This window comes from Brachionichthys hirsutus, unplaced genomic scaffold, assembly GCF_040956055.1.
Source record: "Brachionichthys hirsutus isolate HB-005 unplaced genomic scaffold, CSIRO-AGI_Bhir_v1 contig_862, whole genome shotgun sequence".
Lineage (NCBI taxonomy): Eukaryota > Metazoa > Chordata > Actinopteri > Lophiiformes > Brachionichthyidae > Brachionichthys > Brachionichthys hirsutus.
The window spans coordinates 1-22,325 of record NW_027180378.1 but is presented as its reverse complement, the minus strand read 5'-3'; the positions used below and the strand labels follow the sequence as shown (position 1 = coordinate 22,325).

General features: G+C 43.3%; 1 protein-coding gene across 1 annotated transcript; it reads right to left on the bottom strand.

The window, feature by feature from the left end:
• Positions 1 to 7,320: 7,320 nt before the first annotated feature.
• On the bottom strand, positions 7,321 to 22,180 carry LOC137914310 (supervillin-like; the record flags this gene model as incomplete). Its single annotated transcript, XM_068757914.1, has 25 exons — positions 7,321 to 7,407; positions 7,516 to 7,671; positions 7,985 to 8,097; positions 8,302 to 8,445; positions 8,632 to 8,787; positions 9,246 to 9,370; positions 9,475 to 9,682; positions 9,786 to 9,882; positions 9,994 to 10,148; positions 10,288 to 10,588; positions 10,786 to 10,921; positions 11,072 to 11,247; positions 11,390 to 11,535; positions 11,655 to 11,802; positions 11,928 to 12,064; positions 12,961 to 13,122; positions 13,456 to 13,628; positions 14,017 to 14,200; positions 14,308 to 14,394; positions 14,627 to 14,698; positions 14,820 to 14,967; positions 18,720 to 18,852; positions 19,383 to 19,879; positions 21,568 to 21,643; positions 22,077 to 22,180. Coding segments are annotated over 25 exons (3,921 nt in total), but the record flags the coding sequence as incomplete, so codon positions are not given.
• Between the last annotated feature and the right edge of the window lie 145 nt (positions 22,181 to 22,325).

The window sequence follows — 22,325 nt, the reverse complement described above, 5'->3', positions numbered from 1 at the left end:
ATCGGAAATGCATGTTCCACCTTCCATCGCTCGTGTTTTAAAATCTTATATTCATTTTACGCAAGTTCTTTGATTCTCAGCGATGATGCGACCTCACTTTAACAGCATAATGTTTCTACACTCGCCATCTTCGTTTAGAAAAAAAAAAAAGCATTTTGTGAAGGGTTGTCAAGTGGTGAAGTGGTGAAGAGCTGCGAGCCAGAATCAAACCCATGGCCACCGAACAAAAGCTTCCGTACACGGAGGGCACTTAAATCGCTGCCCTGGCATACTTGAAATAACTCTGCTACTGTCGTTATGCATTCAAATACACTCAGTACAAACACACACACCTGGAGCAGTTGGGGGAGGGTTGGTGCCTTGCTCAAGGAAGCCTTGGCAGTGCTCTGGAGGTAGACTGGCCCCTTTCCAGTCACCAGTCCACACTCCATATTTTTTATCTGGGCCGAGACTTGAACCGGTGACCCTCGGGTCCCCAACCCCCCCCCCCCCCCGTCGGGTGACACACGTGGCTATAATGGCCAAAAGCAAATTATTTTTTAATGATAAAGTCCTGATCTTGTGTCCTATTTATTACATCGCCCAGATCTATAAAACAACTGGAGGACTCTGCAAAAGTGAATCTCCCTGATCATTTGGGGAGAATCCAAATTCTGAGAAATATTCCACCCTCACGTAACAAATATAAAAAAAAAAAAAAAAACATCAACACAAGTCAGCATTATAAGAAAGATGAGCATGAAACTTTAAAAAAGCCAAGACTTCATGCTGTTCATAGGAAATTAGACTGGAGAAAATTTGAAGTACTCTGCAGGAAATAAACAGATGGCTGGGGACTGAACGGAAGGAAGCGCTTTGAAGTTGTGAAACTAGTTTATGGACTAGAACACACTTGATTGTGTGTGTAGTGTGCAGAAATATGAAGGCTGGTGTTAAATATGACTTTAGAGAAAGTGTCCGTCTCTGCAGTCTCTGGCTGGCTGCACAGGAAAGTGTGTCCAGTATATAAATCATTTTCCATGCGTGGAATGTCCTTGCAGTGACGCACCTGCTTGAGATCATTCCTTCAAGGCTCAGCTCAGCTGGTCATTTAGCTCAAGGGGGTTGTTCGACACACTGACACACAATATTCATCACAATTACACAGTTGCCTTCATTTTTTAGAGTGCTGTGATCCTGTCATCTTGACTGCAATTTTGTTTTTCCACATCAGCCTTTTTTCACAAATGGGGAGGAACAGAGCTTTTAAGGGAACCTTTTGAGACCATTATAGCAAGGAGGCTGTAACTCAAAATCAGATTAATCAAACATGGTAAAAAAAAAAAAAGACACAAAAGATTGAATCAATCCCAGCATCTCAGAGATTGTAGCTCTTCTTTCAAGCAGACAAGAATACCAAGCCGCCGGTACCAGTGCTGGCGTGCAGGAGAAAAAGAGGAATTCCACCTCTTCTTTAAGATGTAATAGAGATGGAAAAGGGGTACAGGCTGGAGTATTGAATGGGAAAGTCTGGAGGAGGAATGGGGAGATTAAAGAAAGAAAAATAAAGCAGTTTAGACAAATATATATTACAATGTTTTGGAGGTTATGTGAGCAAGTTCTTGAGCAGCAGAGGAAAAAAAAAATCAAAAAAAACTTTGATGTATGGATGGCTGAAGCCTAACCCCATCCACCTAGCAACGACACGAGTGTTTCATGAGAAAAGGACCTCAGTGTTCTTGATGAGGGAACAGTGTGAACTTCTTTTCAAGTCCTCAGATGGTTTTCAGAGACAGTCAGGGGAGTAGCATTTGCAGGGCTTCATGTAAAATGGCTTTTATTTTTTTATTTTTTTTACAAATGTCTGAAAAATGTGGAATCACTGCTGAGACAAATATTTTGTCCACAAACATATTGTCTTCAATTCTGTCTCTGGTGTCTTTCGACAGCTCTTTGGTCTTGCCCATGGTAGGCGGAGTCTGACTGATTGTGGGGTCGACAGGTGTCTTTATGCAGCTAACGACCCCAAACAGGTGCGACCAATTTAGATTAATAAGTGGAGTGCAGGTGGACATTTTAAAGGCGGACTAACACAGTCTCTGAGGGCCAGCAATGGGCATTCTTGCTTATTTTGCAGCCATACCATGCAAATAAATTATTTAAAAATCAAACAATGTGATTTCTGGATTTTGATTTGTTTTAGATTCTGTCTCTCACAGTGGAAATGTACCTATTATATCAATTTCAGAGTCCTAGATCATTTCTAAGTGGGAGAACTGGCAAAATACTTATTTACATGGAGACTGGAGGCAAGGGACACAGTGACATGACAGGGGCAGTGCCATGGCAGAAATAATTTAGTTTTCTCGTCCACGGAAATATAATTTCATATTAAACAGCGTGCAGCTCCTTTTAACTGGGCTGAAGAACGCGATGGGCTTAGCGAGGATTCGACGACAAGTGCAAACAAATCTCCTCGGCTGCAGTAACTACAGACGGACCAGAGTGAACGGAGTCTCATCATCATCATCGTCCATGGACGGACGGACGGCTCCATTTCAAAGCCGTCGCTTCATGTTGAAATTCTAATCAGAGCCGTAGCAACAAGCAGGTTTGAGTCGGCTTTCAAAGATGAGCTCAGCAAATGAAAGCAACTCAAACTGAATGTTATCTCTGGTGATCTGATCAGGTTTAAATGAGGACCGCAGTCATTCACTCACAACCGCGACCATAATGCCACACCATTATGGACCATAATCGCCTGAATGTAGTTCAAAAGGATTTGCAAGTCTCCATCCACATTCAATTCAACATCCTATTGAGTATAAAAAGAAATGTTGACATGAATAATGTTTTATTTTGAGTTTAAATATTTGATCTCTCCCAAACTCATCCAGGTAGGACGCCTTTGGCATCAGATTTGGAGCATCTGAACAAGAGGAGGAGGAGGCGGCGGAGGAGGAGGCCTGCTACCTGGTTATTAGACAAACGAGATCTTCTTGTGCTAATTGGAGCCAAACAAATGACAGTCCTCCTGCTTTCTGTGAGACTATTGCCAAAGCCTCAGCTGTGTCGTCTCACATCCCTCTGGCCGACCTGATGGCCTGTCCACTGGATGAACTGGGCAGCAGAGAGATGATAAGTAGGCTGCAGTGATGGATGACAAATGCAGGAGGCTCTTTCAATCAATCTGCCATCCGTAGTTCCTCTCTCACCCGCAGGAAGCGGAACTAATGTCGTCGCTGACACAGGTGGGTTCTTGTCACCGTGCATTTGAATGTGTGTTGTACATTTATGCATGAACTTGTTTTTGCTGTTTGAGGGCGTGAGAACGAGGTGTGAATTGGTCCGTTTTTCTGCAGACAGATGTGCGATAATGAATACATGTGTGTCCCGATGTGTTGAAGTTAAGCAGGCAGACTGTGAGCACGTGTTTCCTGGATACCGGCTGACATTTCATCCATCAGACAACATAAACGCTCACTGCAGCGGCTCCTAATCCAAAGCATGTGTGCCGTGTGTTAACATGCTTGATCTTGTGTCTTTTATCATTTACAGACATTTGGACACGTCGCAGGAAAAGCAGATCAAATAAATAATGACGGAATTCCATTTCGCTCTTTCCGAATCATTGTGTTGGTTTTGTGTGTCATGCCGTCATTGTCGACTGGGACGTTTATGTATAAGGAACACCGAGGCTGTGACCAATCAGGGCCTTTCACATGTATGTGCATTAGAACTAATGTATAGGACACTTTTGTTTTCCATCATTCTTCCGTCTCAGTGAAACAACACATTAGAAGTAGTTGTCTGAAATGGAGTTTTCAATTTTAAAATGTTATATTTTTTCATGACCTCATTCTGGATCAGATCCATTAGACATTTTGCATGATAGTGCATATCCGACTTTGATTTTTGGTGAGTAAATCCCTATTGTCCCTGAATTCTATCCAATAGATCCACACCCAAAAAGTGCAAATATTTAATCCTGTGTGAGTTTATCTCAGCAGCAATTTGATCCTGGATGGGAAAATCAGCAGAGAGCGTTACTGACTAGCAGCAGAATCACCTGTATACTCAACACTCATCACAAGGCCTCACAAAGACTAACAGACCTCCAAGGTTGCCAAGGCCTGGCTTCAACTCAAGACTGGCGGCTGCACTCAAAACATACAATGCATTTTTCAAGGGCATGAATTTCCCAACACAAAAGCAAGAGTTTTGCTGTTTTTCTTTGCGGGTGAGTCAGCCACAATTGCTTTGTGAGCTATGAGAATATTCTATCGTGCTGAATGCAAGGTTTAGCTGTGCTTCTGCAGCTAATAACCACGCAGTCTTGCAGCAAAGGAAGTCTGTCTGAGACGATCAGTTCTTTTAACATTTCATTAATTTGGGGTTTATTATTTTGGTTTTTTTTTTTAGCCTGCAGTTTCCTTCATGTTTCTTTCTACTCTACAATTTACGACTTCATCACATCTTTGGGGACAAAAGGCAAGGACACAAAAAGAATGCATTTTCCATTGTTTGGAAATCAGCACAAATAAAACTTGCAGGAGGAAAAGCTGGCAGTGACAGCTCTGGCATCTTTGAAGAATTGCTGGGGGGGAAATTCAAGGAACACTGCTGAAGTATAAATCGAGACTGGTTTAGGATGTCTCCAAGCTCTTCGTCATGATAAAATCGCAGGTCTGATCGAATCTCTGGACTATTGTCCCCTCCTGAGCTGCTCATTCTCCTCCATCAACTCATATTCACCATGTTATTACTCAAGATAATCTTGTATTAGCATCTTCATTGTTTGCCATGCTGGTCGGCCTCATTGTGGGCTGCTGTGTCACCTGGGCCAGGAGGCAAATTGATGCAGGTGATTAATGCTCGCTGAATAGAGTTGATCATAAATAAACAAACAACATTTGCTGTCTGTGGAAACAGCGGCTGCCTCCAGCCATATGCTGTGGAAATGATGCTGCTGTTCCATGCATGCGTGTTGGCGTCTGCGTGATTTATGGACATGTTTGTGAGAGACATGGTCAATCTAGTTTGTTTTAATAAATGCACCTTTACTTATTGCACACCTGTTCACAATATGTCAGTGATGCGGATGTGTGAAGGCTGGATTGCTTTCAGATACAACAGAACAACTAAGCATCGATGTTAAAAGATGTTTTAATTTAAAGGGACAGCTGTTATCTGGACCGACAGCACCCTCTACGGGTTAAACGTGAACATTGCTGTCACTCTTTAACATGTATTACTTTGCAAAACAGCATTACCATAGGGCCCCAGGAAGTCCTCAGATGTTTTTTTTCTGCCGTCACTACATAACAGCGTGTTCAAAAATGCTGAATCATGCGTTTTGGATTTTATGAAAGGCAAACATATTGTCTTGTGACCTTATAGGAGTGAGTTTTTAGCCTTAAATGAGAGAGATGATCCTTCCCAACCATACCTTCTAAAGACCCCCTTTCTCCCCTGCGACTGCCTTTTCTGGACTCTGCAGAACACCCACCCACCCATCCAAAGCATCTGAATCGCAAAAGCTTCTCACGGCATCCACAGATTCCTGAGAAAGAGCACACCAACCTCTGGCAACCATCCATAAAGGTCTTATTTCATACGTCTTCCATTCTCCAGAATGAGATCACTCTGCTGCGTGGAGAAGGACGACTGTTAATGAGGATACGCTAGTGATTGTGTCAAATGTTGCAAACTCAATTCCACGGCACTCGGGCTGTTGTTTACTTGTTCATGAAATTAAACAAACAAAAACGATAGACCTTTCCCCACGGTGACCATCCGCAGATGTTACTTTTAACACGATCCCTGGCTGCGTTCAGGGTAGATGGAGCAGTTCCCAGGGTCTGTTATTACGTCTTCTGGCACACGGGCAGAGCGTTCCAAGAACACGAAATGAAATGGAGTCATTTCATGTAATGAGTTCCACCTGTGCTTTTCCTGCCAATGTTTAAATGCTTGCCATGAATTAGCGGATCGAAAGTAATTTATTACTGCTCGGCTGCAGGATTGGATCTGGTAACACCGTATTGTTAACCTTCTCCAAATCTCCTATAGATACTTGAATGCCATCACATCAACCTCTCGTTCTGTGTTGCGACGTATCAAAACGCCCAAACTTAAGCTGTTTAAATAATAGAAACAAAACATTTTTTTAAAAACTTTATTTAATAGGGAGTCTTGAGCATTAATATCTCATGTCCCCCGACCACCAATGTTTACTTTTATGTGCTTTTCATATCTTACACATCACAAAATAAGACACATATGGCGGCAGATTAATACACGGTCTGTAAGAGAAACAGTTTTTTTTTTTCTCCCATGAAGCTTCACCTAACATACCGGTACACACATTTTGCAGTATTCATTTGCTACAGTTCCATACTTTCCTGATGTCAGTCTCGCGCACACACACACACACACACACACAACCACACACTTACTACTTTCATACGTACTTAATACTTTTGACGTGGCAAGTTTATATTCTCTCACACACTCACGGAAAATATACATCACAAGACAAGCTATAGACCCAATCAGCCAGCAGATCACAGGAATGACATCACTGGAACAGAGCCGTCTAGACATGAGAGGACACGAGGAAGCTATCCGTACCGAAATAATAATACAATAAAAATAAACAGGAAGCCCATTTTAATGATGATCGCAAAGTCTGATTCAAGTGTTTATAGTTTTTGGGCATTAAAAGTTGACTAAATGATATTAATGGTTATGTAATGTACGGATGCATTTGGTCACATCAAAATCTGCAAACAGTTATCATACAAAAATCCTGTTTTTGCTGTTACGGCGTGAAACGAGTCAGATATCCTGAATAAAATCTAATTCAAATGACCACAACTGACAGAATGGTTCTGTGAGCTGTAATTTGATTTACATTTTGTTCGTTATCTTCCTGAAGTGGAGTCAATTTTGACAAACAATGTAATCCTTTTACACATGAGCTGGCTTTTCCCATAAAAATGAAGCATAATTTGATCAGTAACTCTCCAAGTATTACATTTATATGCAAATGCGTTTTAACTTAGAATCAACATTGCTTGGATAAAACAGTATATTTATAGTATAGTACAAGTGTCTGCTTAGAAATGACGCTGCTTAGACTAGAGGCTAACTATTTTTTCATGAAAGGAGAACATTGACATAAAAAAGATTATCAATTGCACATAAAGGTTGGTTAAAATATTTCAATGACATAATAACAATGACATATATGCCGTTTTTTTTTTTTTTTGGGGGGGGGGGGCAATAAAAAAGCTGGCGAGAACATAATAGGCAGATTTGTGCACAAATATATACGTTTTAAAAAAGACCCTTGCGTTTCTTTAGATTCTTTTGCTTCCAGTTTGGCATGGCGTTGAACTCAACTCTGTTCATCTCAAGAAGTCTCTGGAAAAAACATGGAAGAGGACAACGACTGTCAGTTAACATCTGGCACAGCTGTCATTGTAGTCATTTATAAAATGTCCTTTGGTTACACTGACAAAAGGGCCCCACCTTAAAGTCCTCTTCAGACAGGTAATCCTCCAGGCGTAGAGGGTCCACTCCTTCTGGTGGTGGTTTCCTGGTCAGCTCATCGATGCTATATTCTTGCTTACTGAGTTTAGACAGCACCTCCTTCACTAGCATCACCTTGTTTTTGGAGCTCTCAGCCTGTTTACAAGGCAATACAAATTAGGCAAACAAACACATACCTAAAATGCTGTAGTTCACACAATACTAAAAATATGTCCAAATGCTATTTATGGAAGAAATGTTGTCGCATTTCTCCTCAGAATTCTTCCTTCACTTAGAACGTAATGTTATTCTGCTTGCCAGGCAGGGAGATGACACCTTATCTGACAGATCTGGTTGAGTGAGATGATTTGGATTCTTTCTGCCGACTGATCTTGTCTCCCCGAACTTCAAACGCGGTCTTATGCCATAGAAACACAGACGTGAGAATGAACAACAAAAGAAATCTGACCTGTGAAGTGATACTAGGTTCCTTCACCCAGTATGGGAAGATGTTGGTGAAGGTAAGAGGCTCGCAGCCTGCTAGGACCAGATAGGCCAGAGGGGGGCGCCGAGGGTTCTTCTCTAGAAACCATTGCAAAAAACGCTTTTGAGTTTAAAACTAAATCAGTATTTCTAGACTATTTCAGTTATTCTTAGATAGGTGTTGATCAACAACCATTAGAGGATTTAATAGTCTTATAATTGTTTTAATGTGAACAAAGGAACAAAGACAGTAAAAGAGAGGACTGATTAAAAAAATCAGCGTTAATCCCTGTGAGCTCTGACCTTTGCAGTACTGCAGCACCGTCTCCATGGCACACTTCCTCTCATTGTTCCAGCGTATCTTTGCAGAGCCAGTGCACTGGGTGTCTTCAGGCTGCCAGCCTTGCCACAGATACACCTCCATCCGGTTATCCAGCAGGAACAGGGCTGGGAAGGCCACAGCAGGAGCATTAGCTACCGTCTTACAGTAGTTATGGGACGGTCATCGTCCCGTCTCACTGAATATTCATATCGATAATGTTTTCTGCAGATACAAATCATGTGATACGTAATTCTAATGATCATTTCTAATGTACACAATTTAAACTCTATCATCGCTGCTTTTTGTGGGACCTGGCTGCTGTGCAGAGTAGAGGTTCTCTTGCAGGAATGGCATCGCCATGATTCCCTCCGTCACCCTGGCAGGACAAAACTTCTCCTCCCACTCAAACACACCAGAGCTGGCTGTCAACCGGAAAAGCCGGGGGGTGTAGTTGTACTTCCCTGGATCTGGATAAGGAAAGCACGCACACACCCCTCAGCTCTGCGTTTGATTACATCACACAAGATCTTAAAGGGATCTTCAGAAGTAGTGACAGTAGAGAGGGGGGTGTTGGTACCGAATACCTCCTCATCAAGTAGTGATTCTTTTTTCTCTTACATTTACAGTCATCCGCCGTTTATCACAGGTGTTAAGTTCCAGGACCCCACGCAACAAAATAACCAAAATGTAAATATTTGTATATACACTGCAAAATACTGCAATATATGAATACATGTGGGCAAGAAAACCTTGCAATAGTGAATCCTCCGAAAGTGAAACGCGATATAGCGAGGGGCGACTGTGGATATCCATCATTCTTTGCTTTAATGTGACATCTATAAGCCCATTTGTAAATCTTTCTTTCTCCTCCTTGCTGATAATCGTGTGTGTGTGTGTGAGAGAGAGAGAGAGAGAGAGAGCTTACCTTGCAGCATACAGTCATAGGCCTTCTTGTCCTGCAGACCCAAAGCCTTCACAAAGACTGTGGGCTCAGATCCTTCCTCCACCTCCTCCACCTTTATGCTGCTTAGACCCAACTCTGAGGGACACCTTGAAGATACAAACACAGAAACTTGTAAACGCCCACATTACCCACGTGATAAATAGACCACCCACTAGTCATCTACTTATCCCTCCCTGCCTGAGGGAATTACCTTTGCGTTACTTTGTCAGCGGCTCTTTTGGCAACCTGTCTGGCTCCTGTGTGGGTTTTACAGCCATGCCACAAGAACAGATGACATTTCTGAGCATTAAGGAGCACCAGACAGGCACGCGAGCGCAGACTGGCACGCTGGCAGACTACCTCCACCAGCGAGGCCTCCCCCTCCACTTCACCACGGACACAGAACAACCTCCAACCACCTGGAGAAAAGAGGAATGCTTGAAAGGTGGAGGCTAGAGAGGCTGCTGTTGTTGCCTATTTGCTAAATGTGATTCAGTATTTTGGAGCTTAAATAAATTGCACCTGTGTTTCTGTCCTCTCTGCTCCCCTTGTGGATCACCAAACCTCCCTGGAAAAGCTGAAGGAAGCACGGCGGCTCTTTCCCCTCACTCACTAACACCTGTACAGCCAATCAGAATCAAACACACTGATGGATATACCAATGAGTAGAATTTTATTTTGCTAATAGAAATACATTGATTGGATGAGGCTGTGATGAATTATTTCTCACTTGTGATCCCCTGTGGCTGCCCAGCTCCACTGTCATCAGAGCTGAGGTTCCTTTCTCACTGATGCTGGACTGCCTGCCTTGCCAGAAAAAACATGCCGTCCTCTCTCTTCCTGGAGCCCCGGCACTCAGCTCGCCGGGTCTCTGCCGCTTGCCCACTGACAAACACAGAACCACAGGAATGAAACCAGGCGGGTACAGTCACAGCTTCCGTTCCTCTGTTCTGCAGAACTTCAAAACGCTAATCATCTCAGGTCTTGACATTTCAACCTCCCACAGTGTCAATATGGGACTTACCAAGTGTGGTGATGGAGTACGTCCAGCGGATGATGTAGGCGTCGCCGTTGTGAAGTTGACCCAGACTCTCTTCTGGTAGCTTCTCCTCACCGTGCTCTTTAATGTGCCAGGCATCTACAGCCACTGTCGTCAGCTCTGCCTGCCTGCCGTCATCTGCCCTCACCACACCGTGGCCCCGTTGGACGTCCACCCCCTCCAGAAGGGTCTTCACCGGCTCTGGCTCATTGTCCAGCAGGTCCTTGGCGTCACACGGCTGCAGGTCCAAGTCAAACGGGGAGTGCTCCATGGAGTAGATTGGGCTCTGCAGTGATTTATCAAACTGTTAGAGGAGAACATTTCTTAATGGAAGCCGCCAACCCCCCCCCCCCCCCCCCCCCCCCCACACACACACACACACACACACAAAATCAATATACCTCAGGAAAACTATTACAACCGAGTAGTGCACAAACAAACATTCAGCTGAAGCTATTTTTGGGTCAGTCTTATCGAATCTACCTTGACTTCCTCAGCTTGACTCGCTTCCTCCTTTTTCCTGTCGGCCCAGTCCAAGAATTTCTCTTTGAACAGGGCCGTCTCATTGTGCTCGGACAGCCGGCCAAACAGAGTCCAGCCCGGACGATGCTCTCCCCGCCTGCAAATCACGCACAAAGGAATCATTTAAAAATCCTCCCTGCAGCTGCACTGGCAAGAAGAAACCACTAGAGCCTACAATAACACAACCCACTTACAAACTGGACAGCCATGCTCACTTTATATCACATATAACAATGGTATTACTCACAGAGGCACATCCTTATTGGTGCAGGAGGCATCTAAAGGGTTGACCCTGCAGTTGCCGTAGTCATAGCTTCCACTGTACAGCTGCTTTCCCAGTTTCACAGCAACCTTTCTATCACCCAAGGGCACGTCTTTCCCATGCCATACGTAAACTTCACTGCCAAAGTCAAACACTAAGACCTGGGATGAAGCGTTGTCAGAAGACAGAGGACAGATAAACGTCAACTCCAACATTTAAATGATTATGTTTCAGCTTTCTACCAATGATCCAGTATTATTTTTGTTTTAGCATGTGAGGTCATTGTTCCGGTGGCGGTATTACCTCTTTGGAATTGAGCAAGGAGACACTTGGGATGGCTGCCCAGGCATCTTCATGAGGCACCAGTTTGTCTCCGTGGAGTCTGTACACACCATTAGAGTCTAAAATGCCACTCTCATACAGTTCATCCTCCTCTGGCTCCCCGGCTCCTGTCACACACACACACACACACACACAGCAGAACAAAAGAGCAGGGCGTGTTGCCGGGTTTCAGGGAGGCCCTGAGATCACAGACAATTCCTCAATCGCACATAAAGTGTGTATGAACCTCTGTATTGGGTCTTTCCTCCCAAAAGGCTCCAGAACTCTTTAGCCCATCTGTTCTCAGTATTGATACCCTCCTCCAGCACCGTCACCTGGGAGGCCTTACACCCGAGGTCCCTCTTGGCCTGAACGTAGGACGCCATCTCTGATGCCTGATGGAAACATACTTCACATGTCACGACTGTATCTGATCGTACCCGTCTTAACATTTGGACAGAAAGAAGGGTCTTCTTGAAACAACTCCGTCTGTGTGTGTGTGTGTGTGTGGGGGGGCTACCTTTGCTTTCTCAATGATATTGGCAAACTCTCCACTCCACATGAAGCAGTGCTTTGGCGTTATGAGAAGGAAGCAGTCCCCGCTGTTTAGAGAGTGGGTCGCGGGCTCCATCAGGCGGACCTGGACATGCCTTCGACCTGTGGACCAAAGAGTTTAGAGCCTTAATCCGGGACAATTTTGCTTTGTAAACCTAAGATTCTTTAAAGAATGAAAGATTCAGATTCCCACTTACAGCTGGTCAAGGTGGAATGTCACTTTCTCCTGAACAGCCACTAAGTAGTTTTATTTTTCGTTTAATCTGGTGCAGGCTACAGAAGAACTGTTGAACACGTTCTTCATTTGGAGGACGCGTGTAGCAAGACAGAAACTATTTGTAAAAGGACGGATGCATTATTTTTAAATTCAAAAGGCTAGAATTCAGAAGCACCAACACAACACTTCTGCCAGTCTACCCCAGGCCAGCTGTGGCTACAATAGTAGCTTCACCACCACCAAGCATGGAGTGAATGAATAATGCACAATGCAAAGCATCTTTGGGTGTCTAGAAAAGCGGGGTGCCCAAATTCTTCCATGGAGGGCCGAGACACTCCAGGTTTCCTTTCTATCCATCTCTCCAGCAGCTGATCTCACTCATGAGATCCTTCTCTCAAGTTGAAGGTGTTGATAATTAAAATCACCTGCTTTAGTAACCGGGTGGAAGGAAAACCTACAGAGTCTCGGCCCGTCTGGGGCACCCCTGCGCTATATAAATCCAATGCATTATTATTATTAACAATGTACCAGGGATAAAAACATGGAAATGCAGGCACATCTTTGCAGCCACCTTTGCACACTGCTAGTGGATCACAAAAGATGATTAATAAGTGATGCTGATGCTTGACTGAATTCATTTTAATACGTGCACACACACAGTTTCTGTGCTTTCAGATTTGCATTTTAATGAAAGGTTGACCATGAGCATGGGCAGCAGTATGCTCTCTCCATCACACCCGCATTCAACCGCTTTGTATATAAAACAGGTTGCGTTCCTGACCTTTGATACGGATGAGCATGAGCTTGTTGTAAGGCAGCGTGCTGTTGTTGGTCACGACGTCGGTGGATTTGACACTGCGCAGGTTGATCTTGCGGAAGTTTTCCTTGCTTGCGAGACCTGCCAAGGCCACATCAGCCAGGTTTGTTCTGGAGTGTTTTGCCACTTTGAGGGAGAGAAAATAAGAGATCAGAGACTGTGTTTTTAATGATTATCTTTCTATGCTAATTAGGTCAAATAAATCATGATCAGATTTATAATATAGATTATCAGAGACATTTCATGTTTAAACTCTAAGAGGCTCAAAAGTACAGTAAATGAAGGCATCATACCTTCTGAATAGATAATCAATAGCTATGCACAACTTTTACTTCCATGCAATACATTTATTGTGCATAGACGTAAATGGCCAGCTCACTGTCACCTTTCTGTAGAACCCAGATTTATTAATGACAATGACATACACACGTAACCATATTTATAAGGCCTCAGTCTTACTCCTCTCAACTTGGATCCTCTTGGTCTCCACGGAGGCTACGTTAAGCCTTTGCTCGGTGTAGACCTGGCGGATGTCGTTACGAGCAGCCAGAGCACGCAGAGGATTCCGGGAGCCCTGATTCCTTCTGGCTGGACGCACAGCTCGCTTGTGTTCTGCTACCAATGAGGTGAGCCTGAAGACCAGAAACGCACAAAATAAAGGGGAGGTGTTTTGTTTTTAATTAACGCAAGCAAGGAACTTAAATTACAAGTTAGTCGTTTCCCTTATCATGGGGGGTCTTTGTTTCTGATGTCGTTCAGGAGAGGCACATGCCATAATAAAGAATAATAATTTGTCTTTAACGTTGCACGAAAAATGACTTTTGTTTTGTCATTCTAAGTTAAAATGATTTTCAAACACCTGACTAAATATGTGGATTTGAAAGTCGAAATTAATGTTAACAATAGATAGAACATTATCGGTGGCAAAACAGTACATTTCCACTGATAAGGTGTGCAAACATTTGTTAGGAAGGTTGGATAAAAATGTCTTTCTTCGCATTGTGATTATTCTAAACTGACTTTGGTGTGTCTGCTTGGATCTGGCTGAGGTCTTCCTCTGTAAGAATCAAACTGGAGTCTTGGAGTGAAACAGGGGAGATTGCTTTGTAGAAGTTGCCGAACGTCTCCTCGTCATCCAGGGTCATCACCTCCTTCTCCGTCTCTGCCGTCACCTCGATAGTGGACGTCTTGCTTTTGCTCCCTCCTGAGCAGAAGGAATGTTAGATATAACATTTGTGTGGGATCAAAGTCACAGTTAGGTGATGCTTGTAGAGAAGGCGCTTAACAACGTAACAAACGGGGGGAATGTACCTTTATTGTGGAGCTTGTCGAGGAAAGACTCAAGTTTATCGAGCCTTTTATCTCCTTCCACTTTGACATCAGATTTTGTTGTGATTTCTGTCAAACAACACCAAAACAAATACCCAATTACTTGTAACTTAACACACTATTACTTTTTTGGGGGGGGGAGGGGCTCAAAAACTATAAATATTCAAATGAAATCTGTGGAATTCTTTGCTAAATAACATCTTGTTGCCACACTTTTATAAGTGCCACATTCATGAATCCATGCATATAAAACACTGACAATAGTTGTTTGTCGAGCGAGTTGGGCGGGAGTGTAAGCTACCTTCGTGTGGCTTCACAGGCGTGACATCAGCCCTCTTGAGAGGGGACTCCTTTCCGGTTTCTGACACAAGACCTGGATAAACACATAAAGGAAATGAAGGCTGCAACTATTACTCACTAATGTGTTCTCTATTTATTGACTCATTATTCTCTCATAAATAAACGAATAAATACTTTATATCTTCTTAACATACCTTTTCTGGCCATGCGCCCAGCCACAGTGAACTGGACGGAGTCATTTGCTGCTCCACTGCCTTTATTCTTCCACTGCTCCTCCTTGTCTTTAAGGATCTTCATCCTTTGTGCCAGGGGCGTTTTGTCTCCCACTTCTACACTGGACTTCTAAACATTACACACACACACACACAACTAAAGATACAGCGAGGTGATGGCTTGATGACGTGAGCGGAGGTTGATGGTGAAGGAACATAATGATGTTACCTCTTTTTAAGGAATTCATTTATCAAAGCTAAATGTTTTAGAATTGCTCGAGGTGGCTGGGAGTTTTTCACAAAAGCAAGTATTTCCAGATGTTTTCACTGTGCTGCTCAAACATTATGTTTGGGCCTGATGATAAAACACCGAAATCGCTGTTAAAACACTGAAGTTCTCCATCACACATTTCTCCTTCCATAATTTATTCCTGCTGCCATTTCTTCACCTGAACTCCAGCATTATACATTAATCAAAGGAGGTTTACTGGCACCTTTGGTCCCACTGGACCCTTAAACCTGTTACTATAATTAATGATATGCCACGCTTAAAAGTTTGAAGCATTTTATGGGCCTTGCTTGGGTTTTTCCTGGCTGCCACCCCTTATTCCTTTGCTAATAATGAGTGTGCACTGCCATGAGTGGTGACTTCCTTTTTACAGTCAAAGACAGAATTATCTCCCCACAGGATGAACCCACACAGTCAATAAGAATAGAGAAAGCATTTACAGTATACTGCAGACCAGTGCGCACAGCAGAGGAATGAAGTGCAAGACACATTTAGCTTCCCAAATCCGAACAGATTGGACACGCTAATGTTGTCTGAGGAGGATCTGCTGATACTCACAGTATCATCTTTGCAGTAAGCCCTGAGGAGACAACCGCATGATTTGTGATTTAAATTCTATTTTATACGCACTGACCTCTGGGTTCTTGATTCATTACTGGGAAATCCAACAGCAATCAGATAATACGTATACTGAACCTGGAGATTTGATAAAATTGTAGACATTCCACATCTTCACCAGTACCCTTCTGGTGCTAGCTCATGGCGGTTCCATTACACAAATGCTTGGTTTCATTAAAGGCTACTAATATGACACATCCTCCGACATGCAGAGATGTCTCTGCACATTTTCTGATGGTCTGAAGGATTACCGGGAGCAATTTCTTGCACCAATACTCACACATACCACTCTTAATTGCTTCTACGTTACCTTACATTAAAAAAAAAAAAAAGAGAAACCCCCCCCCCCCTTACATTACTGTATCTTTGCACAATAATGCGTATTCATGCATGCAAAGTACAGCTTAGCAAACACACATGATAAAAAGAAGACTGAGACAGCCCCTCCAGCTGGAAGCCCATCTCTGGACTCAATCAGAGAAGGGAAATACCTTGGCCTAACTGGACCCCAGAGAGAGGAGAGGAAAGGAAGGGGTGTAGGCCTCAAGCCCCCACAGGAAACGGTTTTTCACAGCGCTGCCTTACTGTATGGCACAGGCAGCGCCTCAGCCAAACCACTGACACAGATATCGACCAACTGAGGACCAGAAAACCACATTCAAGTAGCAATAGCGCGTGTTGACATCTTGGATTTTTCTGCCTGCAGTAATACTGGGAGGGTGCGAAACGCTCTCCATGGCACAGACTGAGAATAATAATAATACCATTATTCCAGGATCATGCAAAGAGGCATGCAAAGAACATACATTTGCACACACTCACCTGAAGCAACAAAGTTGAAAGAGGAAAAGGGTGGAGTCCTCAGGTAAGGACAGAGGAAGCTGGAGGGGGGGAAAGGCGAAGGGAAGAAGAGGAAGGGAAATTATCAGAGGAGTTTGGAGGAGAAAAAGCATTGAGGTCTAATACAGCTGGAGGCGCAGCTAATGAATATACTGAAGAGGATGTCCTTTTTAGGGGGGGGGGGGGGGCAGGGAGAGAGAGAAAGGAAAAGGTGAAACACACTGTGCAGGTGGAGAGCGCAAACACCATAAACTGAAAGCAATGCGTGTGAGAATCGCTCCATTTTTTTGAGGGAATGAAACTCAAATCAGGATTTAGTGGAAATGAAGGGAAGCAAAAGCTTGATTCTTTAAACTGTATAAACTCTCTTTAAACTACGCTGTAAGATTTTAAAGCTTTTAACACACTTGAATTATCAACTCATCCTTCCCTCAGACACATCTTCTGGGAACAAAACACACCGAGGAACATTCCCATCATTCAGCTCAATAGACTGGATCGTCCGCGTCCAATGACCAATCACATGAATATCTCCGCTATATCTACTAACTGCAAACTTGATTACTTCTTCATGTAGGTACCATTTATCATCCACTAATGATCTGCTGCAAAGAGGCAGACAGGCCTCTACGTTGATTTTACGACAAGGCCTCATATTAATGCAGCCGTGGTGTAAAGAGCAGTTTAGCAGGCTTAACAGGAAACAGCTGGAGCCAGCTGAAGTTGACCATGGCCTCGACAGTGCATGCGACATTCCCTGGTCTCCCACATATCAACCAGCAACATCTGCTCTGGCTTGGTGGTGCAGGAGATGACACGGCACACCTCAAACACTTAAAAGCGTTGGCTTCTCCTCAAGGGAGAAATGCAAATGTTACAAATATAATCGCATGCAAGTTAATGCCCCATAGCTAATAGCTTCATGTCATCGAGGGCAATAATTTAGTCAGAGCATGTATTATGATGTCAGTGTCCCAGCGGTGAATGGCAGGAGCTGCATTGCACGGACCAATTCAGTAATGGCAGACTCAAAGACATTGTGGACACCAGTTAGGAGTTATTTCAGTTCCTTACAGGTTTTGAACTAAATTATTATGGATTTTGTGGCGATTCATCATAATTAAGACGCACCACACAAATCTGAAATGGTCTAAGTTTTCAGTATTTAGCTGACTTAGGATTTCCGTTGCTTCGGACGTCTTTACGTCTGGGAAAAATGGCTTTTTCCAGAGTTTAGAGTGGATTTATTCTAAGGTTAGGTCATGCTTGGAAGCAGGACCAAACCAGAAATCCCCAATGAGAATAATTGATCTTGACAGACAATCACGCTGAGAGACAGCCTGCGTGAATAAACATGACATCACTTCAATCTTCGAGTGCAGCTGATTGTTTTTGAAGAAATTTCTCGTGGCACACACAAGTGTTTTTCCACCGCTACAGCACCATTCCCTACTCAAGGTGGTTGTAACAGTGTGTGTGTGGTGTTGTTTTTGCCCTTCAAAAGGCAGTAAGGGTGGGCTATGACCACTTCGAAATATGTCAGTAATTTTAACGTGCATCTATTAAACGCTGAAAACTGTATGACCCCAATACTCCGGGTTTTTTTATGCCCCTATATACTGTACATTTGAGAACTATTAAAACGTTTCTCATGGAGTAGCTTTTTTATTCACTTATTTTTTTACTTTGAGTGCAAAGAGAAAGGAAGCAGGCTGTGTCGTGAACATTCTTGTATGTGTTTGGTCAGGTTTTGTGTGGGGGTGGAGGGAGGGTATGTCTTTCTGTCTCGTTGGGAGGCGAGCTAAGCCCTGGATCTGGAGCTTAAGCATCACCACTCCAAAATCTGCTGCACCCCCTAGCAATACAAACCTCACACTGTCTTGGCAGCAAAGCAAAGGAATAAGCTGATTCAGCAGAAGGGAGAAATGTGCTGCCAAATAACACACGCACAAAAAAAAACCCTGAGAATCCTCATGATATGTTGGCATGTGCTATTTACTGCCCGTTCATACACCAGGGAACACAGACACAGACAAGATTGACTTGACTTAGAGTCTTCTTGATCCTTTAATCATGCTGGCCAACCGCTGACTAAACCACAATGCAAATTTCAATTTGCTCAAGTAAACTCTGACCTTTTTCTTCCAGGAGTTTTCAGCATCTTGGAGCTGACTGAAACGATCAGCCAGTGATGTGTGGCTGTGCCCAGATGGCCCGGCCTTCCTCGGTCTGTCCTTTGGCTCATATTCACTTGTGAGCTCTGCCAGTCTGAGGAGAAAAACAACAACAATCGTTTAATCAATTAAATGAACTTAATAGTTCAATGTATTAGCTGGCATATAATAAAAAAATGGTGCCATTAAAAAGCAGTTTTAGAATGATGCATCTGAGTTTGCCACACTGTTACGGAATTCATTCAGTAACAGTGACCCAACTGAAGATCAAAGATCAAGATCAAACCCACCACCATCCTCCTGCATTGAATATATTCATCACAGAAGTATAATAAGTACATTTAAGAAGTGCAAAGGTGGATTTTATCATTCAGTGCTGGTTAGGATTAGTTTGTTTTCCCGTTTCACTGTCAGATTCAACCTCTAACAAACACGATTATAACAGCATCTGACAGCCTGAATGACGGCGATGACTTCAGTACCACAGCGCATGCACAGGTGTAAATTAAATAATAGAAAACATGTTCTTGAAATTACTTTCCTTTGCATTGAAACAAGGCATTACATACATACTTAAATACTCATTACAATGCATACTGCGTAATGTAGAATACTTCTCGTGACCTCTGTTTGACTGAGGAGCCTTGGCTTCCATCGAGGCTGCTCTCCAGTTCTTCAGCATCTTCTGATATCGTGGACGTCTGCTCCGGGCTGTCATCGGGCGAGGGACTCTGCATCTCCTCAGAACTGCCTCTGCTGCTACTGCTGCTCTCCTCATCCCGCTGTCCGTCAATGCCAAAGCACCTTCCATCTGTGAAGTCGTCGGTTAATGACTCATCCTCTATGTCATTTTCTCCGCTCTCTTCATCAGTTTGCTCCTCCAGCTCCTCCTCGCTCTCAGGGTGGCTCAGTGTGATGCTGCTTTGTCGGGCCAAAGCACACTCAGACGTGGAGCTCTCGCTGTGGTCCGACTCCACGCTGGTGGAGCGGCCTTTCTTTAGGATCCCCTTAATGCCTCGAGTTCCTGAGTCTTGGCGCTGCAGTGAAGCAGGCTGGAAGGGAAGAGATGGAGGTGGGGAGTCATCTTTGCTCTTGCTAATAGGGATAGTTTTTGCAGGCTGCTGTAGAGAAGGAGAAAGAGAAAACCAATTTAAACACAGCTATAATATAAATAGTATCTGGAAAAGATAACTGCCTTTCCAATACCATATGAAGGGTATTTTATGGGCTTCCATTGGAGCATTTAACTCTAACTAGACAAAGATGTCCCTTTGCAGTTCCCAAATAAACAATGAAAACCCCATTATTGCTTGTTTTAGAATTACAAATAAATGAAAACATAGTCACATTCTTCTGCCCAAACTACGCTTTCAGTGACCAACTGCTCTTATCAAGAAACCCAGGGTTACTGGGTGTCAGCTCAACAGCCTGATGGGGTTATGACATATAAATAAATAAATCTGAATGAGTTGTGTCATGAAAAAGTAAAAAGAGTGGTGAATAAAAAGAGAGAGATCAAAAAAGAAATAAATGTTAATTGGTGAAACGAACAGAGTAAAAAAGAAACGTCAGCAAAGACTGACTGGGATTGATTCTTTGTCAATAAATCAACAAGTTTTGTTTTAGTCTTACACGTTTGCTCTGGCTTCCCATAAAACTAAAAAAAAAGAGTCAACAGAAAGCATATGTGACATTGACTAATGCTGTTAATGTGCAACAAAACGTGAACAGCTTAAAAATGAGTTGCTTCAAAATACAATTATTACTCAAACAATTACCCATACGAACACACATTTTTGCATGTGTTCACTATCTTTTTGCCGAGATGATGCAACGGCAGCTGGACGACCTTTTGACCGGTCAAAAGTCAGGACGGAGTGCAGACAGAGGAGATGAAGGGAGCGTAGGAGCAGAATGCTTACCAGGTGGTTCTCAAAAGAGAAACAGCTGTGTAGAGTGTCTGATGTATATAGTGTGTATACGTGCTTCCATTGAGGACAGACTGCTGCTGCTTGAGAAATGACAATACCTGCACCAGTAATCCCGAAGTGATTATTACAACTGATGCAGGAGCGCAGGTTTTAACATGTCACATTAAAGCAAAGAATGACTGTGATGATTGACAATAACATGCAAAAAATGTATCTATAGATGTAAGAGCGATAAGAATCAAGTGCATAAAGATCTTGGGCGATGTTATCAAATGCAGAGCTGAAGCATGCGTGTGTGTGTGTGTGTGCGCTCATGTTTGGTGTAAATGTATATGAGTGACATGAACTATAATCTACATGTCAAGTTAAAAAAAAACAAAAGCGTAAAGGAAACCAGACAGAGAGGTAAGAGGAGCCAAAGTTAAGGTGAGTAAGAGTTCTGGAATTACATTGCATGCTGTGGAAAAAAAAATCAGAATTGAAGCGATCAAAAAATAAAATCTTTCTAAACACAATTAAGAGTTTTATACTTGAGGCTTTGGGTTTGATGTTAACTATAGCAATATGTAATCTTTATAAAACATTAACTTTTGCATAAATTGAGAACGGGCAGCACGGTGGTAAGCGGTGTTGCACGTTCGCCCCGTGTCTGTGTGGGTTCTCCGGCTTCCTCCCACAACCAAAAACATGCACATTTCCACAGGTGGGAGTGTGTGCGTGGATGATTGCCCATCTGTGTGTGGCCCTGTGGCCCTGCAGGGTGTACCCTGCCTCTCGCCCCTGCTGGGATAGGATCCAGCATTACCCGTGACCCGGTAACATACAAAGGGGTTAAGAAGATGAATGAAAGAATAAATATATTTAGAACGAATAGTGACCTTATCCTCCAAAATGGAAGTGTTTTCATCTGTGGCCTCTTCATCCTTTGACTTGCTTATATCACTTTTATGGAGTCTGAAATATGAAAGAAAAAGCTGGATGAAGGATGAAGATGGTGGAAACAGACAGAGAGGAACTTTAAACTGCATGAAATAAAAAAAAACAACCTACACCAACTAAGAAATATCATGTGTCTGCATTGCCTCCTCAACATTATTAACAACAAACTGATGATTCACTCTCTGCCAGGAAGGTTTATCTCACCCATGTCCATCATTTGGTTCTACACAGAGATAAACTACTATCACTACGACTGTACTTTCGTTTTGTCCCGTCAGGGGTCGCCACAGCAAGTCAACCTCCTCCACTTCACCCTGTCCTTTGCATCGTCCTCCCAAACACAATCCCCATAAATATCCAAGAAAGGGCAAGGCAGGATCCAGGCAAGCGAGACAGACATGCGAGAATGCTCGACCTTGACGGAGGCGTGTTTCGTGAACTTGCTTACCTGGTTGAGGATTCTTCTTCCTCTCCAGCGCTGTTCATTAGCCGATACGTCAGCCTACCATGGGCTCTTTTGCTGCTGCTTTCATCATCCGACTCGTCCGGGTCCTACAGACATTATAAGGTTGGTTTCACCCCAGAGGTCAGATTATGTTTGAAAGAATTCACAAACTCAAAAAGAAAACAAATGCTAACCAAGTAGTGCACCAGCGATTAGGAGCTATGCGGTCCACCCACTCTGAGTACTTACAGT